The following is a 22,753-nucleotide window of genomic DNA, read 5'->3' on the forward strand; positions in this document are numbered from 1 at the left end:
ACTGCACAGAGTAACTTGGCATAAATCACACAAAGGGAAGATCTCCCAACAAATAAATCACAGTAATGTTCAGCCCAAAAGTTACACAGAAAAATGTAAAGATAACATTGTGTAACCTTATAGCTTTGCAATTATTTACTAATAAAAGTCATAAGGAGGAGTCACAATATTGGAAACAAAATTTAGTTTAAAAGGCAAATAAAATCCACAAGCGTTACAAGCTTTATTGGGGTCAGAGATTTGGGGCCCTAGGCATGGTAGGAAGGCAGAAGCATGACAGTTTAAATATTAATGCGAGGGTTAGAGGCTTTGTGCTTATCTTTATGTCACTAACAGGATGTGCCTGACATACATGAATTGGGTTAATTACATTTCTCAGTCAGCACCTATGCCTCCTAATTCTTAAGACCTGATGCACGTCCAACGGTTTCCACCATGTGTCCGTTTACTCACAATTTACAGATGTCGACAGCACCAGCCATAGATTATGCTGTTTAAAATGCCTTTATCGAGACATGGGTTTCTGGCCCCAATACACTTGGCGACGTGTATTGGGGCCAGAAACCCATGTCTCAATAAAGGCATTTTAAACAGCATAATCTATGGCTGGTGCTGTCGACATCTGTAAATACATGAATTGGGGAAAAGAAAAACATTGCAAAGTCAATCAGGAGGAAGAACATTAGGACCACTGAAATACTGATGAGCGAAATTTTTCTTCGCCAATTTTTGTTGTGAAAATTATGCACATAGACTCCAATGCCCCCTAAGAGAGTATATCGGGGAATGATCTGCTTGTTTTGTGACCTAAACAAGCAAATCTTTCAGTGTATGGCCACATTTATTGACATTGTACTCAACGTGGACCACTGCAGTCTAGAAGCCAGTAATGTAACTTTGCAGGCCTGATACACCCCCTTGCAGGTCCCCTCTATAAAGGATGCAAATCTGGAATCTCCTTAAGCCATGTGTTCTGTTTGGCTATAGTTATGCCAGGCTATAAGCCTACCCCTTCCAGAGATTTAGTCAATGGCACAATGTCTTACAGTGATCTTATCGAAGTCCATATACTTGTCCAGGGAAGTAGAATTCCCTTTGCATAATTTTGAATTAAAAAAGAAAGAAACAGGGCATGGGCACATAGAGGTTGAGAACAACAGAAATAGAAATTAGGCTAGCTGAGTATTTAGGACTGAGTTATTTTCAGGGGCGTACTAATCATATTACAATTGTAGATTTTTTTTTAAATACCATGCAAAATGTGGTCAAAACAATATTAAGATTAATTCATTCTTACTGGTGAACAATGGGGATAAGTTAATAGATTCCTTCCAATTTTTGTTTTGACACAGAGGTGCTGCAAAGATGCCCTTCGAGTGACAGCTGTACGCTCTCCAAGTACTGATAAATGTGTCTCTGGATTTACATCGTACGATAGCTGAATTTGGGATATAGCCTAAAACACCCATATTTTTGATATTTTGCAAAACAGCAAATGTCCAGACATTAAACAAACAGGACCATAGGGACTACTGCCTGAAACTATTCCATTCGCTGAATCTGTTTGTTATTGCACATTTGAATATTTAATGTGTTTATGAAACCACAAAGTGCTCACCAGGGAATAACAATAAATGTGAATGCTAAGGTTTGCAAGAAGCCTTACACTGGTGTATAGTAACAAGCATTGCAGAAAATCAACAATGTTGTTATGTATTTATTTTTATCTGGTGTTGAGTGTGCATATATTGTTGCCATATTGTTTTCATAGGCACACACTGCAATGTAAAGCTCTATAACAGTGATCTCCAACCAGTAGCTCGTGAGCAACATGTAGCTCTCCAACCCCTTGGATGTTGCTCCCAGTGGCCTCAAAGCAGGTGCTTATTTTTGAATTCCAGGCTTGGAGGCAAGTTTTGGTTGTATAAAAACCAGGTGCACTGCCAAACAGAGCCTAAATGTAGGTTGACAATCCACGTAGGGGCTACTAAATGGCCAATCACAGCACTTATTTGGCACCCCAGGAACACTTTTCATACTAGTTTTGCTCCCCATCTCCCCCTTTTATTTCTGAATGTTGCTCACAGGTTCTAAAGGCTGGGGATCCCTGCTCTATACGATGGCTAAGGTCAACTGGAACAGTTCTCTGTTACTGCTGTAGCCGGGTTGGCTTTCAGCATATTGTAAATAAGCCACAGCATTTGTAAAGAGGTTATTATGACCATGTCTGCATTTGGTCTATCTTGCGTATATTACTTCTATAACATACAGAGGGTCATATTAAAATATTTCTTTAGTTTTCAGTACAAGTGATAATTAATGGTCATTTATTGGATAGGACAGGTTGTTACAAAAGTTTTTTTTTCCCTTTACCAAACTTGGTTTCTCAGTAATTTATTCAGTGTTGTTATTTGTGTATTTAGGATACAGAATATGCCTTGATTAAAGTCATAAACAGTTCTTAATGATTATATGCACAGCAGCTACCAGTGGCGTAACTAGATATTACTGGGCCCCATGGCAAACTATTTTTCAGGCCCCCAAAATGTCTATAGGTTAACCTGTTTTACGAATATTTATATATCCTGGGGCCCCTGCAGTTGCAGGGACTGCTTCCTCTGTAGTTAACCCCCCAGGCAGCTAGGTTTAAGATGCACAAAAAAACAATAAACTGCATCAAAATCACAACCTGAAAATTAATAATTGTGTCCCTTAATCTTCTGATTGAATGATTTAGGAGGAAAGGAGTGGCTTTTGCCTTTGCAATAGGAGACGCCTGGTTTTCAGAAGCTTGCATAATGTGTTTGCTTGTTTTGCACATTGTTTAACAAAGTAGTAGCTTTCCTAATGAGTTATTCAAGTCTACGGGAGAGAAAGAGTAGAGAGAGAAAGAGAGAGAGAATGTAATGTATATATCGTCTTACAATGTTAGTGTTTAGTTATCAGTTGCCTTCCAGTGTGAACAGCATTTCTGATTCAGCATCTTTTAGCTTAACTAAACAGATTTCATTCTTGTGATTTAACGAAACATAAATAGGTTGTTAAAGCTAAGCGCTCTCAAGTTCACACACAATAACAGTTTTACTATCATCACATTTTTAGATCTATTGCTTAAACACTATTGCCTTTGAACTATTCAGTACAGGGCATAAAATGCCTGGAATATATTTTTCAAATTTAAAAACCTGTGATTGAATGACTAGTGTTACTATAGCGTCAAATAAGTAAATAAAATTAGCTAAAAATCAATAATTAGATATTTTTTAATATAACTCATGTAAAAGGCAAATGTTATGCCTACTATAAGGAAGTTTATAAAATACAAAAATATCCAACCTGTGATAAATACAGATTCAAAAATATGGAGAAGGAAAACTCTGCCAGTAAAATATATATTACTATGAGATGATTATAAAGAGGCAAAAGGAAAAAAAATGATTAAGCGTTTTCCTTATTTTTCTTCTCTTGGGACCACAACTAATGCAGTGTTGTTATTGATGCCATTTGTCGTGGCGATCAAAATATCAATATTTGCCCCAGATCACTTCCAAGTTCCTTTAAAGGTACAGTAACATAAAAAAATTAAAAAGTGTTTTAAAGGAAAGCCAATATAATGTACTGGTGCCCTGCACTGGTAAAACTGGTGTATTTTACTTGAGAAATGTAGTTTATATAAACAAGCTGCTGTTTAGCCATGGGTGCAGCCATTCCAGCACAGGTTACACAGACAGAAATGTTCTGAAGGATCCCATTGTATGCACAGAGCTTATCTGCCGAGTATCATGTGCCTGTTCTCCTTTTAAAGATTTGAATGGCTGCCCCCATGGCTACACAGCAGCTTGCTTATATAAACTATAGTTTTATTTCTGAAGCAAACACACCTGTTTTACCAGTGCAGCACAACAGTATATTTCATTTTTATTACTTTAGGATACTTTCATTTTCTGGTTGACTGTTACTTTAAAGGAGAAGGAAACCCTGTAGAAAAATATCCCGTACGCTCCACCCCACGTAGACTGCCCCCCGGGGAAATGCCCGATACTATATACTTGCCCTTCGTCACAGATTCTGGCAGTGGACTTCATGGCATCCATCTTCCGGGTCCTTGGTAAGCAGATCGGCAATCACGGTCAATTTCGGTGCATGTGCAGTTGTCAAAAACCGGCAAATTGCTCCAACTGCACATGCGCCGACATACCTATCTCCCAGTCAGCTTACAGAGGACCAGGAAGATGGATGCCATGAAGTCTGCTGCCAGAATCAGCGACAAGGGGCAAGTATAAAGTATGGGGCATTTCCCAAGGGGAGCAGTTAGCCTGGGGGGGAGGAGGAGGGAGGGGGTCTACGTGGGGTCAGGGGTTTTTTCTACAGGGTTTTCCTTCTCCTTTAATGGAAATCATTGCAGTTTGCCCATCGCCTGCTACTAATGTATAAAAACCATAAAAAGAAAAAAAGGATCTTATATATGTTTTTAAATATAATGTGATGTTCTTCTAGAATTCCTATACATAAGCTGCTGTGAAACCATGGGGATGCTATTCAGCCGATATTGAGCTGAATAGCGGCGCCGGCTTAGCTCGCATTGGGCCAATTGACGCAAGCCAGCGTTCCTGCGCATGCACAGGAGCGCAAAAAGTAAAAACCACAGAGAGTCGGGAACAGAGGGGACCAGACTGGGGGTAGGCGACAGAGGAGGCCTACTCTGCCTACCCCTTGGCCCGGCCCTGGTAAGGCCATTAAGGCTAGGGCCACACGGCGCGATTTCGCCGCGATTCTGCGCTGGGCGAGTTGCGAGTTGCGAGTCGCTGCGGTTTTTAAGCCGAAATAGCTTTGTTAACTTTGGCGCTGGCGTCAATGCAAATCGCGGCGAAATCGCTGCGCTAATTCACACGCGGCGATTCTTTTTCTACTGTCGCCCGGAAACGCCCAGCGAGGCAACTTCGGGCGACAATAGAAAACGAATCGCCGCGTGTGAATTAGCGCAGCGATTTCGCCGCGATTTGCATTGACGCCAGCGCCAAAGTTAACAAAGCTATTTCGGCTTAAAAACCGCAGCGACTCGCAACTCGCCCAGCGCAGAATAGCGGCAAAATCGCGCCGTGTGGCCCTAGCCTTAGAGTTTCTCCACTGGCTGAAATAATCGGGGGAGGTATTCTACTTGGCATTAACCGTAAATAGCATTCTTCTTTTCTGCTCAACCAAGGATGCGCTTGCCATGAGGCAAGCGCTGGACCTTGCCTTAGGCAGCATTTACTTGCAAGTTACCAGGGGCGGCAAAAAGCTGCTCCTGGTAACTTTAAGAGCACAATTTCCAGGTTTTAAACTGGAAATTCGGCTCTTCTAGTGCAAAAGAGCACAATTGCGCTCTCTACACTAGCAATGGGAATGACTCTCCCCTGTGCACAAGTTATCTGGTCTGTGCAATATAAAAATGCTTGATATCCCTCTGTGTTGTAGGTCAGTCATAAATGGAAAATCCAGACGTACAATGCGTGTTGAAGCTTTGTAATTGGCAGATATCTAATAAGTGAGGAGAAATCGAAGAGTGTCTAATTTATAACATGGATCCCTGTATATATTTAAGAACTTTAAACAGTAAGCTGGAAACGTAACTGAAAATGAAAGCAATGATTTCATGAAGGTTCAAAGAAAGAACGTTGCTTATATCTGTACAGTACACAAGAAAAAAATGCATGTTCATTCCACTTCTCAGACAACAAAGGCCTTATGGTATTAGAGAAGCAGCACAGTACTCCTGCTTATTCAGAAAGCAATGTTCCTGCTGAGTCTGAGAGAAGTGCCATGTGAGACACTGTTATTATTCACTGCCAAGGAGCAATTTACATCTTAAAACAAAAGCCATTAACATGCGCTATATCTTAGAAACTCTATGTCAGACAAACAAAATAAACAGAATATATTTAAGCCTGGACTACTACAGGTACAAGATGCAGTATATTATCCATAAAGCCTTGAAATACAGAAATACTATTGTGCGTAGTATTCCATTTAAACAAATTTTTTTAATTGATTTACTTGCTCTCTGTAAGAAGAAAAACAGTAGGGATGTACTGAACAACGATTCAGGTTCAAGAAACAGAAACATATCTATTTTGGTGGAGCATTTTTGTGGATATTATTGGAATTATGTACTCTAATTAGTGAGCAGATTTATTAAAGCAGTTTATAAGTGGCCAAATAGTGGTTGTGTAAGTTACAGAAGGAGGAATACAGAGGACATTTTTTTTGTATTATATCTGTTATTTATATAACACATTTGACAATGCACATTACAGAAATTACACATTCATATCGGTTCCTGTCCCAATGGAGCTTACAGTCTAAGGTTTCCATCACATTTACACACAATATGACCATTTTTATCATGAGCCAATTAACCTGTCTGTATATTTTTGGAGTGTGGGAGGAAACCTAAGCAGACACAGGGAGAACATACAAAATCCTTGAAGATAGTGCCCAGGCAGAATCAAACCACAGTGGTACTACATTCAGGATTGCTTTTTTTTTTTTTTTTTAAACATTTACAAACATTCATAGATAGCAACAAAGAATATACTATATATAATTTAAAATACTGGTAGTTTCTCCCCTTTGGTTTTATATGATATCTCCTATACTTTCATATGTGGACTGAGTCACTTTACAAATGTATATAACAAATCATTATAAACCCAATTAATTTTTCAACTAGAGCTATGAATACGGAAGCTGTGCATATGTGTATTCCTTTAATAAAGGGCAGAAGGGTAAAGAAGAGTCAAGTGATTTCCCCGTTTAGAGGAGCGTGTAGGGATAAATTTGAAAAAAAAGTGGAAAAACTTGTCTTTGAGCTATTTTGGAAGCAGCATTTATGAATTTAGTCAGTAAAAAGGGGTCTTTCAATTAGGGATGCACCGAATCCAGGATTCGGTTCGGGATTCGGCCTTTTACAGCAGGATTCGGACGAATCCCTCTGCCCGGCCAAACCGAATCCGAACCCTAATTTGCATATGCAAATTAGGGGCGGGGAGGGAAATCATGTGACTTTTTGTCAGAAAACAAGGAAGTGAAAAATGTTTACCCCTTCCCATGCCTAATTTGCATATGCAAATTAGGGATGGGAAGGGGTAAACATTTTTGCATATGCAAATTAGGGTTCGGATTTGGTTCGGTATTCGGCCGAATCATTCACAAAGGATTCAGGGGTTCGGCCAAATCCAAAATAGTGGATTTGGTGCATCCCTACTTTCAATACAGGTTTCTTTACGCCAACACAGGACAAAATCAACTTGAAAAGCATGAAAATGAAAGAAAGCCAGGCAAGTTACCCTACACATGATGCCGATACAGCACAACTTGCTGCAGAGTAGTGTTAGAGAATCATGGGCTCTGTTGCAAATTTTTAGGCTTCCCTCTAAGCTGTGTGCAAGCACGCACATTTAAGGGCCAATGCATGCAACAAACAGTTGAATGCCCAAAGAATTTTTTGTGTAAACAGCATATTGTTTTTTTTGATCTGAGCACACAGTTTTTACAAATGAGCACATGAGTTGAAAATACACAAAATTATTTTTTGGCGCACATAGCCGAGAAGGAATTAGAGGGAACAGACTTCCCTCTCTTAGTGAAATGTCCCTTACTCTTCCAAGAGTCACTGAAAGGCTGTAGTTTCCCAGCACATGACAATGGCAATAAAGAGGAGCAACTGAAACACAGAATTCTGTTTGGCCAAGACTAGAATAATCAATAGCATAATCCCCGGTGAAAACAATTCAGTAGGACATACATTTCCTCTGTGACATCTGCCTTCTAGCCATCCAATTGCTCCTTCTCATTACAAGTCAAGCGTGCCGACTTATTCAAACCAGGTCATACTCAACCCCTTTATGGGCTCATTTTTTTTTGTCATGAATGCTCCTGATTTGTGCATCTGAATCATAACTATCATTCCCTATAATAATCACAAGTAAAATGCCCCCTTATTAAAAACCACTATTAACACAATTCTTGCATTATAATAAATTAAGTTATTACTAAAAAATAATGTTATAACCATTGTCCATTGTATCTTTGTGTTTAGGATTAAAAATTATATAGGCTTTCTTGGAGATTTTCACCTTTTATATGGTCCAACTAGAATTGCCGGCTAAAATGAAAATCGCCTGCGGCAATGCACACCTGGCGCTTCGTTTTCCGAAGTCACCTAAAGTTTCCTCTTAAGGCATCTTCGGGCGACTTCAGAAAACGATGCTCGGCGTGTGCATTGCTGTAGGCGATTTTTATTTTAGCCGGCGGAGGGCAGGGGGAAGGCAGTTTGGGGAGATTGTTGCCCCGAAGAAGAGCAGATTTGTCGCTGGGGCGACTAATCTCCCCAAATCTGCTTGTGTGGCCAGACCCTAAAGCAGCTCTGGGAGGGGGGGGGGGTCGCCAACCCTTTAAAGGAAAACTATACCCCCCAAAACAATGTAGGTCTCTATAAAAAGATATTGCATAAAACAGCTCATATGTAAAATCCTGCTTCATGTAAATAAACCATTTTCATAATAATATACTTTTCTAGTAGTATGTGCCATTGGGTAATCATAAATAGAAAATTGCCATTTTAAAAAATAAGGGCCGCCCCCTGGGATCGTAGGATTCACTGTACTCACAAACATACCAACAAACCATACATGTTAGGTCACATGAGCCAATTAACAGACAGTGTTGTGTCTTTTGCTTCCAAACTTTTTCCTGTTACAGTTAGAGTTGAAGTATTTCTGGTCAGGTGATCTCTGAGACAGCACACAGACCATCACAAAATGGTGGCTCAAGGCAAGAGATGTAAAAGGGCAATATTTACTTAAATATATATTCCAGTTTGGTAAGATTCTTTAATATGCCACTTAATATGAAATGAACTATCTGTTGCTTAAGTGTTCATTTTGGGGGTATAGTTTTCCTTTAAACTGTTCTATTTGATATATTTAATTGATACATTTAGTTGATACATTTCTTATCTTTGTCCCTGCTGAGCAAAATCCTTGGGTTTCTTTACAGGCAGCTGTTAGAATTGATACAATAGTTGCTAAAACTACAGATGCTGCTGAGACATGTATCAACTAAATGTTGCAAATTGTTACAGTTTAGAGTCTGCACCTGAATTACTGAGCTGCCAGACTGAAACACCAGGGACATTCAACTTAACAGTAAAAAATAAATAATGGAAAGTAATTGAAAAAAAAGTCTTTATTTCTGGGGAACAATTTGAAAACAACTAAACTGAAAAAAATGTTTGGAAGGTGAATAACCCCTTTAAATATTTATATAATAGGCGCACTTAGTAATGAGTCCCGTCATCATGCCATGTCTCTACAGATAAGAACCAAGTAAATCGTGTCCTTCAAATTTGCTTTGGGTCACTTACACAGCAGCAAGGTGCCTAGGAGTAGGTGCTAAATTACATGTGTGCATCCAAACAGAGCATCGTTTTGTTGACACAGTCTGTGGGACTACACCTCTTTATGGCCCTTATCAGGTGCTGAAAAAGAGACAATATTTGGGACTAGTAAAAATTGTCGCCCATAGCCTTCAATGCATTTTCGCTGCTCCATGAATTTTCAGCTAAATGGGTCAGATTGCCCATCACTATTAGGGACATAAAACTGTGCAATGGTGAATAATGTCTAGGTATCACTAGGGATATGTAGATGTTCTCCTATGCTATGCATACTGGGCTGCCTGTGCTAGAAAGCATAAATTCTTAATACTTCCCTTGACAGCAATATTTCTAGAGAAATATGAATGTGTATATGTGTGTTTATGTGTATACTGTATATATATATATATATATATATATATATATATATATATATATATATATATATATATATATATAGTGTTACTTTGGGTGGCACTCTGCTTCCATTTCAGCCCCAGGTGCATGGTAAGGGCTCAGAAAGGCCTGAGAAAGGCTGAATAAGACTGAAACGTCACGTTGGCTGCACATGCACTTTTCAATACATTTGCTTTTTTCATAAGAAATCCTGGTGTTGCTGGTCACAATTATTTCTACCATTAATTAATATCTGGTCACAATAACAAACTGTACACACAGAAAAAGATCACTTTACCCCAAGATCCTATTTTATACCAGTACTGGTAGTTTTCCTTCAACTCACTAGGGATAATGACAAACTCACAACACCTAGAGGCAGATTTATCAAAGGTCGAGGTGAATTTTCAAATGAAAAAAATTTGAATTTCGAGTTATTTTTGTGTACCTCGACTAGGGAATAGTCCAAATTCGATTCGAATTTGCAAAAAATTAAAAAATTCTAAATTTATCATGTACTTTAAAAATTCTAATTCGACCATTCACCATATAAAACCTGCCAAATTGCTGTTTTAGACTATGGGGGACCTCCTAGAACCTATTTGGAGTCAATTGGTCGACTTTGAATTTTTTTTTGGGAAAAACTTTGAATCTTATTAGAATAATAATAAATGCGCAATTAATTCAATTCGTACGATTTGTATTCGGCCAAATATGGACCTATTCGATCAAAAACAAAACCGACATAAATTCGGTTGGTCTTTTTGAATTCGAATTTCAAAGTTTTTTCAATTCTAAATTCAACCCTTGATAAATATGCCCCCTCGAAAATACAGATAATGGTGTATAATTTAGGCACAATTTTGGCATTCATGTGTATATGTAAAAAGAAATGCTTCAGTGCAGCACTGTTCTTATATGGAAAATTCTGGCATCTTCGGAAAACGAACTGCCGCGTGTGATTAGCGCAGGCGGTTTTTTATTTTAAGCCGGCGCAGAGTCAGGGAAGGCGTTTGGGGAGATTGGTCGTCACAAAGACGAAGCGATTAGTCGCCAGGCGACCAAATCTCCCCAAAACGCCCAGTGTGGACTTACCCTAAGAAGGTGAAAAGTGACATTTTACACTTCAATGCTAGAAAAACAAATAGAAACACAAATAGAAAATAGAATGCAATTTGAAAAAGTTTGCTGAACTATCTGAAAACAACTGAACTGAAAAAAAAGTGTTTGAAAATGAACATCCCCTTTCTAACAGAGCTTGATCTTCATATGTATAGATATATATTTAAAATTTTACTCAGCTGGATTATCCGTGTATTTGCTCCTTTTGAATATGAGCTACTAGGTTATAAAAAAAGACTTAGCTCTAGAAAAAATACTAGGTGCTCCATATCTCTTTAAATAGAAGTGCTTGATTGGATGTACCCATGGGTTCAAAGTATACAAGATAAATAACTTCAAACCAAAAATGAAGGGGGAAAAAAAAAGAAAACAGATGCGGGTGAAGGAAGGAGGCCCAGCCCCTTTTTGGGGTTTAGTTTAATGCTTTTAAATATGGAGAGAGTCTCTATTGCATTTCAAGTTTCTAGAAACATAAAACCAATAGCTTTAGGAGTATCAGTAAACAATATTGTAACAATTATTCGCTGTATTTGTTACCAGCTCAAATTGTATTATCAGGCTTCTCTCCTAATATTTCTAAACTGTTTCAGAATTGAGCATTGCACAGATCAGTACGTTGTCACAGTTCACAACACAAGTACAGGAGGTCCTGTAAATAGCAAAATATAATCACAGGAGCATGCAATAATAAACTGTAGAACTGTCTAAAAGAAGACCCTTGATGTAATATATGATAAATTGTAGTCATATACAGTACTCAGTAGCAGAGGTTTAAAAAAAAAAAAGTTAGGATAAGGTGAAAAGTAGCTACTATTCTCAATGTCTTATAAGGTACATTTATGACTATAAATACATACTAAATAAGAAGCTATATACATGCTTTTCTGAATATTCAAATGCTAGGGTACTTGTTCTGACAACATCTTGTTATATACTAAACTTGCAGTGAATTGCTTTTTCTTAAACACATATTTTTCTCCTACACATATAAATGCATTTAGATACAACATTTTATATTTAGGCGTATGCCATAATTAAAATGAGTCACTGCCTTTTTGTGAGCTAATTATAGAGTCATGTTCTTTTTCTTTTCTAGATGACAAAAAGATTACCCTAATTGTACTTCTAGCTTGTCGTGCCATCACCAAGAAACTATAAAAACACAGTGCAATAAGTATAAATTAAGTATATAAACAAAAGAAAAAGGACTGAATAGTTAATAATGCAGTGTCTGTAATTATGTATATCATTTCAGCGGAGCGTTAACCTAAAATTGATTATTAAACATGCTCATGGAATGTTTTAGAAGTGAGACCGCAATGTCAGAAGTGATAATGCTACAGGTTGCATCACCTGTTTTATAATAACCATTTCCACATCAGGGCTTAGCTAAGGATAATATGTCAGTGTTCAATTACAGCTGCATGGAAAGTGCATCAACTGTTTAAAGATGAGGAGACAGGCCACCATTATACAGGTATAGGATCCTTAATTCAGAAATCAGTTATACAGAAAGCTCGAAATTACAGGAAGGCCATCTCCCATAAATTCCACTATAAGCAAATCATTTTAATTTTTAAAAATTATTTACTTTTTCTCTGTAATTATAAAACTGTATTTTGTACTTAATGGTAACTAAGCTCCATGAATCCATATTGGTAGCAAAACAATCCTACTGGGTTTATTTAATGTTTAAATTATTTTAGCAGATTTAAGCTATGGAGATCCAATTTATGGAGAGATCTTTTATACGGAAAAACCCCGGGTCTACGTAAATAGTCTCAGCCCAACTTAATCTTCCTCTGGCTCAGAAGGCTGTTTAATATGATTTAAAAATTATAGTTTCTACTCAGCCATTATAAATCTATGGCTGCACGAAAAAAATTAAGCATTGTTTTCTTAATATTTAGATATACAGTCCATACACATGAAAAGCTTTAACTTATAGTTGTTTAGCCAACTTATTCTAAGAAAAAACAAATGGTTATTGTGTTATGTCTGCAAAAGGTACTTTAAAAGGTTCTATGAGAGTTTAATTAGGAGTGAAAACCACAAACCTGGTGCAAGTGGATAAATAAAGAGACCATGTCATTTAAGAATACAATCACAACAAAAATAGTATATTTTATAGAGGGTCACTGGTCAAAATGAAAACAAATATAAAGAATAGACATTAATAAGTTTGCATGGACACAATCTAGCAAATGCGAAGTGAAGCTGTATAAACAAGCAATCCAAATGGCAGGATTTGACAAACAGTAGTGCTGTTTAGAGGGTAGACGAGAGAATTATTATTACTTTAATGAGGCACTAAATCCAAAATATAATTTACAGATTTTAAATATTGTGGAGTTTCTGAGCAGGACTTCTCAGATATCTTTTTTTTTTTTTTTCAAAAAGCAATTGTTTTCTAACCATAAATACAATTATACAATTCCATTAATGATTAGGCAAAGAAAGACACAAACCACTGGATAACTCATTTGAAATATCTAACAGGCTGAATGAGACCAGATTTTTGGAATAAACAAAAACCTGGAGGACGAGCAGGGTTTAGAAAGGCACCACCATTGAGTAATTTGCTTTCATCTACTAACTGTAGACTGTTCTAAAGAAATTGCTGCTGGTAATGCATTAGTGTAATTTAGCACCTATGATCATGAATCAGTGCATGACTTTAAATAAATGTCTCCAGTTAAAATTGGAATATTATGGGAGAATAGGGAAAATAGAAAGTGATGTGCTCTTACTTACCGGTTTTCCATCTAGAGTGCACAATCTCTTGACAACCCCAGAATCAAGTTTTATAGCTTCTGTGATGTCTGTGAGGACCTGATCAAAGGAATGAGCTGTCTTCTTATTTAGAAGGATTCTAACAGCCTTGCGGGGCTTCGACCCACTCCGAATAACCGTGACCAACTTGGGCTTGATGTAATCTTTACTCTCTCTCATCTCATTTTTCAGAGTCATTAAAGTAGACAGTGATCGACCAGATCCAGTTCTGACATTAGACCAGTTCGGACTGACATTTCTATTATAATCCACTTTACGATATGGCTCATTTGAGGCACATACATAACTTTCACCTAGGATTTAAATAAATTAATTACAAATGGTGAGTGTATAGTTGCAACATATAATTCATCTCAAAATCTACATACTAACAAACATATTACTATATATACATACATAAAAAAAATTTTAGTGTTCATGCTAACGAACAGTTACATAATGAAATACTGAGTCCGATATTTTTAATGAGATTATAACCAAGATATGCAGAATATACTGTATTCCTATTCCAGTCCCAAAAAGCTGTGATTATGTGTTCATAAGTAAAACTATAATTTATATCAATAATGACACAATGCAAAGCTGGGGTTGTCTGAATAAAAATACTCCAGTTAAAACCTGTTGAAATCATGTAGAAGTCAATGGCAGATGGTCCGTTTAAAAACAGGAACGTTTTTTTACCTTCAGAATTCTCAATAGTTACGGGAAGTTTGCACTCGTTTTTATTCAATAACACGATAAATTTGAACTTTTGGAGCAACAATTACAAAAAGTTGCACGATTAGAATTAACGTTTTTGTCGCAGCTTTCTCTCACTCCAATTCTTTTGAGAATTATTAGTGGTGAATTAAGTGCATTCGGATTTGGGAGTTTGGTCAAATTTTTTTTTTAAAAAAAAGTGAAAAAATTGAGTTTTAGTAAATAACCCCCATAATGTGTAAATAGCAAGTCTCATTATTGCAACAACAGTATTTCTGTAATGCTTTAATACAATCCTGTGTTTGGGGTTTTTTCAGTTGAGATTAAGTATTTTTCCATGTGAATACTCATGATTGACTCACTAGTTTTAAGTGGCCTTGAATCAAGAATGTCCTCTTGATATTTAAACAGGATGTGACAATAAGACAGCTATTGGCTATTATTGTGTAACAGTTATTCACAGTTTCTTTCAGGCTGATTTTCTGTGATCTACTGTACGGATTCCTAAGGATTATTTAACATTTTTGCTCTAGTTCAGGAGAGATAAGTAATTACTGTTTATCAGGTGCCATACACATTACTGCCAGGGAATTTATCATATTTCTGAAAGTTAGGAATGTCTACAATGATTTGTTTTTGGAGATCTTTGTCCTTGAAAAGTGAAGCTATAAATGCTGCTCCCCAACTACTTTGCATACTCCTGTCCAGCTCAGCTGTTACTTGTATAATTTAAACCATATATTGGATTGTAATATGCCTCTGTGAAACTGCTGCCCAAAACCTCATTTCCAATGAACACTAAACACTTTCCACATTAAGTCATTACCTGTGGGTGAAAATCCCATCTGAAGCCTTTTCAATTTGACGAAGAAAGGATAGATATTCCTTCCGGTTTCCAAGATTTCAGTCATACCAGTCCCTGGATAAACTTTTTGCTAAGAGCTAATTGCAGTAACAATGTATTTTTTTCCTTGACTCAAACTGAATAAAGTGGATCCAATACAGAACCCTGCAGCACCCACTAAGACTCCTACTCCAAATAGATAAAATTACAAGTAACAACCACCCATTTATAAAACACATTTAAGTTTCTGCTGCCTCCCTGAAAAAGCATGTGATACAGGTAATATCTGAGGTAACTTCTCTTTGAATACATTAGTATTTAATTCCTTCTGTGGGAGTCTTCTTCAACCCAAAGCTACTGTTCTAAACTCTGGAGTAACATTACTAAGCCCAGCAGAGTGACATGAAAGCTTCAGCAGAACCCGACTGCCAGCATTGCATCCTCTCATTGATCTGACAGGAACAAGGTACTCTAAAAAATGTACAATGTGAAACAGTGCTTTTTTATGTTATATCTTCTTGCAAATATTGTCTCCCTTTCAGACAGAGTCCGTTTTGCGGTGCTTAGCTGGGCTTGAAGATACTACTCTGTCACCCCAGAGCAGTGATGTAACAGTGGAAAGACAGAAGGACTATCAAGGACTATAAGCCTCCCAACTGCAGGAGCTATCAGAAACAAATACCATTTTAAAGTCCTTCTCCCTTTTTTTTGTTTCAAGGACAAAATTTTATTTTTGAATAGGGCTCATGAGGAAAATTTATGTGCAATATCTGTTTGGACTGTTCCCTGTCTGAAGGCCTCTGGCACAGTGGGTGTATTCTCAAAGAAACCATGTAGCCTGTCATTACATTAAGGGTAATGGTACACAGTAGTTTTGTAGTAGATACCATCCAACATTTGAAAAATAGGAAGAAGGACAAAAAGGTCTGCTGCACACCGAAAATTTTTAGATTCATAACATTACCTCACCAATAGCATCACTTGGGAAAACAGAATACCAAAACCTAAACTCTTCTTTACTAATGGTCTCTTTTTTCCTCCCTTTTGCCTATCTTAAAATCCTTTTTTTAAAAAAAAATCCAAGATGTCCGTGCATTTCAGTGGAATTAACAACTATCTTGGATTTTTTCCTTGAGATGCCAAAAGCAGAGAGCTAGCTGGGAAGAAGCAAAGAATAGCAACGAGACAACAGGATATGTGGTGTTAAATGGAACTGTCCTGCGAAAGTATGTATGGGAAGTATGTGTTTGGTCACCCCCATGATGACCCATGATGTGCATCAATAGAGAACTGCATTTTTGGGCAATATATTTGCATGTGACTAAGCAAGACAAAGCAGGAGATGAGCAACAAAACTGCAGATCTTATTGTATGCCATTACCCTTAATGGAAACCACCCACAATAAGAGAAGACATTCATACAGAAAATGTGCATTTGAGCATTTTTTGGTGAAGTCTGCTAGTGACCTTTTGTGATAAATGACATGGGTGCATTCTGGAAGAAAAACGATGGGAGGAATTTACCATAGGCCTAAATGCTTTCAGTTTCTCCATAACACAGCAGATTCTGATGCTGTCCCTACATGCAAGGCAATTCAGAATATGCTCTAAAGTTTTTTAAAGCTTTCTGAAATCAATATAAATCTAAAGACAATTTGGAACTATGAATATTTCTGATCTTGGTATGTTTTATAGGATATAAAAGTAACTTAAGGTGGCCATACACGGGCTGATAAAAGCTGCAGACAGACAGAGTCGGCAGCTTATTGGCCCGTGTATGGGGCCCCCCGACAGGCTTCCCCGATCGAGATCTGGCCAAAAGTCGGCCAGATCTCGATCGGATGGGACTGAAAAAAAAATCTGTTTGTTGATGCGGTCCCACGATCCGATCGCCCGCTCCCATTCGTTAGGATCGGATCGTTGGGCCCACGATCGGATCAGCCCGATATTGCCCGCCTCAAGGTGGGCATATCGGAGAGAGATCCGCTCGTTTGGCAACATCGCCAAACGAGCGGATCTCTCCGTGTATGGCCACCTTAAGATATAATCTTTAAAACAAAAACTAAGAAAAAAAATAGCCAAAGCAAAACTTTAAAAGTTTACTCAATAATTTAAAAAAATATAATTTCTTGTAGACAGAAAGGTTGGGGAGCACAAAAGTAGTTGCTGAAATATAAGGTAGCTGTGCCAACTGCCTCATACTGATCAGATTTTTTTTTTGCTTCACTTTCAATTGCTGCAATTCTAGCTTTTTGTTGGCAGCTTTAAAGGGCAATGCACATCTCTCTTTTGCAGAAGCAAAACAGATGTTTAACTGAAAGCACACAGCTTTTTTTATTTTATTATTGAGGTATAGGATCCATTATCTGGAAACCTGGTATCTAGAAAGCTCTGAAAATGCAGTAAGGCCACCTCCCATAGATTAAATTTTAAGCAAATAATTAAAATTGTTATTTATATTATTAATTAGTGATGAGTGAAATTTTTCGGCAAGTTTCGCTGCGAAAATTACACCCTAGACCAGGGGTAGGGAACCTGCGGCTCTAGAGCCGCATGCGGCTCTTCATCCTGCTTGCTGCGGCTCAGTCTTTCGGCTCTGCCTGTTAGGTTGTATTTACAGCCCTCGCACCTGCTGGTGGCTTCTTGAGTGTGCGACCGCGGTAAGCACACTCAAGAAGCCGCCAGCAGGTGCGAGGGCTGTATAGACGTCTCAGGAGTGACAGGCAAGACTGAGCCACAGCAAGATGATTCATCATGGTCCTTACCACGGTCACACACTCAAGACAAGAGAGAGACGATCAGCATGGAGCTTCAGAAACAGAAGTCACATTAAACAGATGAGAACACTAGCATTTAATAGGGCTATTCAGTGTTTAATTTATTTCAAAGTAGCCCTGCATATACACAATGCACTTCTGTTTGTTGTATTCTGTTGTTGTAACAGTTAAAATTAAAAAAAGTTAAATATAATTTTATAATCTGTGTTATGTTTTGCGGCTCCAGACTATTTTTCTTTAGTGGGAGAGGGGCAAAATGGCTCTTTTGATAGTAAAGGTTGCTGACCCCTGCCCTAGACTCTAATGAGTGAAAACATTTGTTGTGTTTCAAATATTTGTCACAATTTTGTCACCCATAGACCAATGAATTTTGGCGACTTTTGACAAATTTTCGATGTTTTTTTGCGAATTTTCAACAAGGCGAAACTGGTCAGATTCGCCCATCGCTATTATTAAAATTACCATTTTCCCAGTAATAATAAAACATTACCTTGTGCTTAATATCAACTAAGCTGCATGGAATAGATACTGCTGGCATTGCCTCATCATTATATAAGAAATATTTCCTACTTTTAAGGATAGATAAAATGATCTACTCTGATGGTAACAGAAAGGTTGCTAAAGAAGGTGAACTTCTCCTTTAACATCTCCAACAGAGATATAATTGTGTGTAATTTATCTAGTGATACCAATCATTTTCAGGCTGGGAAACTTGAGTTCTTGTTTGAACAAATTATTTATGGTCCAGTATTCCCTTACAATTTACTACTCACATTTACCTCTGCTTCAGAGAATCTGTAGACTGGTCAGTTACCAAACAACTGCATTATTTATTTCATAAAAAATGTGCCTGTTTCTACCAGCAATCATCAGGAAACCTTGCATTTAATTGCTTACTTACTATTTTAAATGTATATTGCATGTATTGCCTACAAGGATAAAATTAGTTCTTTGCTCCACAGCACCCGTCACTGATTTTTTTTTTTTTTTTTTTTTAATGAAATTAAATGAATGGCCTGGAATGCTTGTTGGGGCCTGGATACTGAAGAGAATATAACGGAGTATAAAACTGCCTGTTAATTTATTAAAGGGAATTAGTTCCTTAGCTGCCCCGTCTAAACAAGGAAATGCATATGTATGAACTGTTTATCTCTGTTTGTATAGTAGAAGTAAAAGTTTTGTGAGTTGGCTTATAGAAATTGCAGAGTGCAATAGTGCTCAAAATAGTCATCTATGAGCTATAAGAGGGCTTAGGGTGGACATAAAGAATTTGAATGACAAGTTGCTATTCAATCTGGTCATAAAAATCAATTTTAAAATAAAAGAAAGCTAACCCAGCTGGTCCTATTACATTTACAAACACAATGATCAATTTTAGCAAACGTCATTAAACCTTCCAGTATGTTTTTGCAACGTGCAGGAAAATTGATTGAGCCCAGAATGCACAGAAATCAGTGCAACCACAGGACAGACATACAAACCGACTTGAACAAAATCTAGAACCCCTGTACTGCAAGTTTATCCATATAACCAAAGAAACGACTATCATGGATTCCTTTTGATCTGTTGAATCAGGTGCGTCTATATGAAGATTTTTTTTTTCTATTGGAAGTTCAGATAGCATTTATGCACCTTTAATACATAGACCCAACTGAATCAGCTCATGACGAAAAGGGGGGTATATTTTCCCTTTAAGAGGTATAAAAAAAACCCACAGATATCCCCAAATATGTATAAGGATATCAAAACGTTAGTGGAAAATATTATAGATCTAAAAATGCACATTAGCATTAAAATGTCTACAGTGTTTTCTAAATATGTCTAAATGGTTAGGTCCACCCACCTTAATGGACATTTACACTAACTGCTTTGCAGCTGCTGTTTATACTATTGATTGACAGATTAAGTGGCTATGTTATTTGAGTGTGTGATGTTGTTAAGTATCCCCATTCATCCCATCTTCACCTAAAAGCTTCCGGTCACTTCTTTCTCTTCTGGTGGTTGATCCCTTCATACATTTCTAGTGTGCTCCTATCCCAAAGATGTGACAGATTTTTCAGGTGCAGTTCTAGATACCAACAGAACATAAATAAAACACTTCTGTATTTCTTGTTTTCTTGTACCATGTTCCCTTGCACTTATTGATGTTACTAAAAGAGTAAGACACACCATGCAGAGGTACAAAAAAGCCATGTGCTTTACACCTCCAATTGACTGTTATATACAGGGGTCCCTTTGTGCACCTACATTTAATTGTACCAGAAATATTGGGCGGAATGTCTCAAGTGCAACTTGCATTCCATTTATTATCAGATGTTGCTAAATAACTTGCATCCGTTCCAAATTCTGCTCTAATTTGCAGCAGGTCCAGTTACTATAAATTTGATTAAAAAAATACATTGTGGGTTAAAAGTGCATGGTAAATTGTGGCAGCGCTATATTTTGCCATGTCACCCCCATCACATTTACCAACAAGGGTTCATAAGAAAAGCAGAATTTAAAATAAAAAAAATGTATATATGTTCCAGCACTGCTATGTAATAATGCTAGCCTAATTGCTCTGGTGTCTTGAGCCCTTTGAGTACAGGAACTCCTAGACTTTCCCAGTATTGATTGGTAGGTTTCTCTGTCTTTGGGTGTGGGAAAACATGCAGAGTCATCATTTAAAGCAGCTGGAAAAGATCTCAAGATGGACAAATCTAGGGGCCTGTCTCCAGCGCCTGTGTTAATCCCTATCAAAGTAAATACTGTTTAGACTTTTATATATGCAGGGCTAAAACTGTACCAAGAAAAAAATATAAACAAATTAGAAAAGCAGAACCTGCGGCCCTCCACTGCCATTTTTTTTTTTTTAAGATGAGGCAATTTTATTCCATTTTAAATATGCAAATTATGCACAGGTTGGTGTTTGACAATCTTTTGTGGAGGATTTGGCCAAATCCAAAAATTAAGTTAAAGAATTCTGCGCGTTCCTAATTTTACAAAAGATATTTTCTAACAAAGGTCTCTGAGGTATAACCCCCACGTTTCACTCAAAAGCTCAAGTGCCACTACCTTGCTTTTAATCTCTTTCACTGTTTCTATAGGACCTTAAAACATTGCAAGCTCGAGCAAAGGTGCCAGTGTATTAATATGCATGCAGGGGACTGCAGTTATGTTCTCCCTGTGCTTTCCCCCAAGTACTCCTGTCTCTTCACTCACCGTCACACAACAAAAAACATTCATGTAACCTAACTAGTAAAATAATAGCTGTAAAACAATGTATGCTTGAGTATGCATGGTAATGGTTTGTGTGTTTTAATGCTCGTTTTGTACATGTGAGAATATATTTTTCATTAGAAATACACTGTACCAGAAACAGACACAATTAACTTGTCACTTGACTTGTCAAATGCCTTTTCATTTGCTGGCCTCCCACAGTTTAGTTTATTACAGGCCTAACTTCAACATCCTTTCTGCTGTGTGATTTCCTTGCCATCAAATGCAATTGCAGCTAAGCCGACGGTGCAAGGGATGATACCAGATCCAGAGATGACTGGGCAGTACTGAGATCACTGGTCTAGCACCACACTCCTTACAATGGACTTAAGCTGGCCATAGACACAAAGATCCGATCCTACGAAACGAGGATTCGTACAATTTTCAGACCGTGTGTGGAGAGTCCCGTCATTTTTCGTCCGGCGGAGATAAGTTGTTTTGTCGATCGGACAGGTTAAAAGATTTTTGTCGGCTGCCGATAATATCTCTGCATGTATTGCCAATCGGACGATTTTCAGTGGGAAACGGTCACCAGCTTTGTCGGACATAACTTTCGTACGATTGCTGTCAGGGGCAGAACATCGGCTGATCTGTTCTTTCACTACTTTATTTGATCGGAATGGTTAGTGGCAGGTCGTGAGATGGGGAAGTCCGATCGTTTGAGGATTCGAACGATCGGATCTTTGCGTCTATGGCCAGCTTTAGATCTATAGGCTTGGGCAGGGTTGCCAGGTCTGATTTTCAAAACCAGCCCACGTCAGCTCAAAACCAGCCTAAAACTAGCCAAAAGACACTTCAAAAGTAGCCAAAAATAGCACAATATGTGGAATGAAGAAATAAATGAATATATGTAAAAATACGCATTTTTCAAATTTTCACTGATTCGCAAATTTTTTCATTAAGCACAATTGGATAGATTCGCCCATCACGTAACTATGGAGGGGGGGCCCAGGAGATATAGGGATTCCATAAGGCCCTAATAAGTAATCAATTTCAATAACTATTGGTAAAACAGCTCAACCCCTAGACATTTTCGTGGCCAGCAGAGTTTTGCCCCAAAATTGACAAAAAAAAGTCAGTCCCATTGCATGATGGGTATTGTAGTCACATTAAACTTGGCAAATCAAAAACTACATTACCCAAAATGCATTGGGAGACACAGGCTTGGCAAGAAAAAAAACTTTGGCTGGTTTCCAAAGAACACGCCAGCCACAGGCCCAAAAAGTAGCCCAAATCTGTACCTTGGCTAGTTTGTAGTTTCAAAACCCACCTGGGCTTTAAATTAGTAGCCCAATGTGGCTGGAAACCCTCCAACCTGGAAACCCTGGGTATGGGGACCAAACAGCTACTGCCTGTGATTTGCCCCTCCACTGGAGACCAACATCTGACCAATTACCCTCTGGATGCTCAGTTCACCACCCTGTGTGACCAGCAAAATCATTTGAT

General features: G+C 37.8%; 1 protein-coding gene across 5 annotated transcripts in view; it reads right to left on the bottom strand.

Moving 5' to 3' along the window:
* The window catches only part of dclk2.S (doublecortin like kinase 2 S homeolog), a 62,523-nt gene that overhangs the window by 37,590 nt on the left and 2,180 nt on the right, over positions 1-22,753 (bottom strand). For all 5 annotated transcript variants that reach the window (XR_005964882.1, XM_018243271.2, XM_041579551.1 and 2 more), the window contains exon 2: positions 13,691-14,022. Coding sequence is in view for 4 of the 5 variants with exons in the window: in XM_018243271.2 (XP_018098760.1) it covers positions 13,691-14,022 (332 nt within the window). In the remaining variant the exon portion in view is untranslated. The remainder of the gene's footprint in view (positions 1-13,690; positions 14,023-22,753) is intronic.

This window comes from Xenopus laevis, chromosome 1S (assembly GCF_017654675.1).
Source record: "Xenopus laevis strain J_2021 chromosome 1S, Xenopus_laevis_v10.1, whole genome shotgun sequence".
NCBI classification, from domain to species: Eukaryota; Metazoa; Chordata; class Amphibia; order Anura; family Pipidae; genus Xenopus; species Xenopus laevis.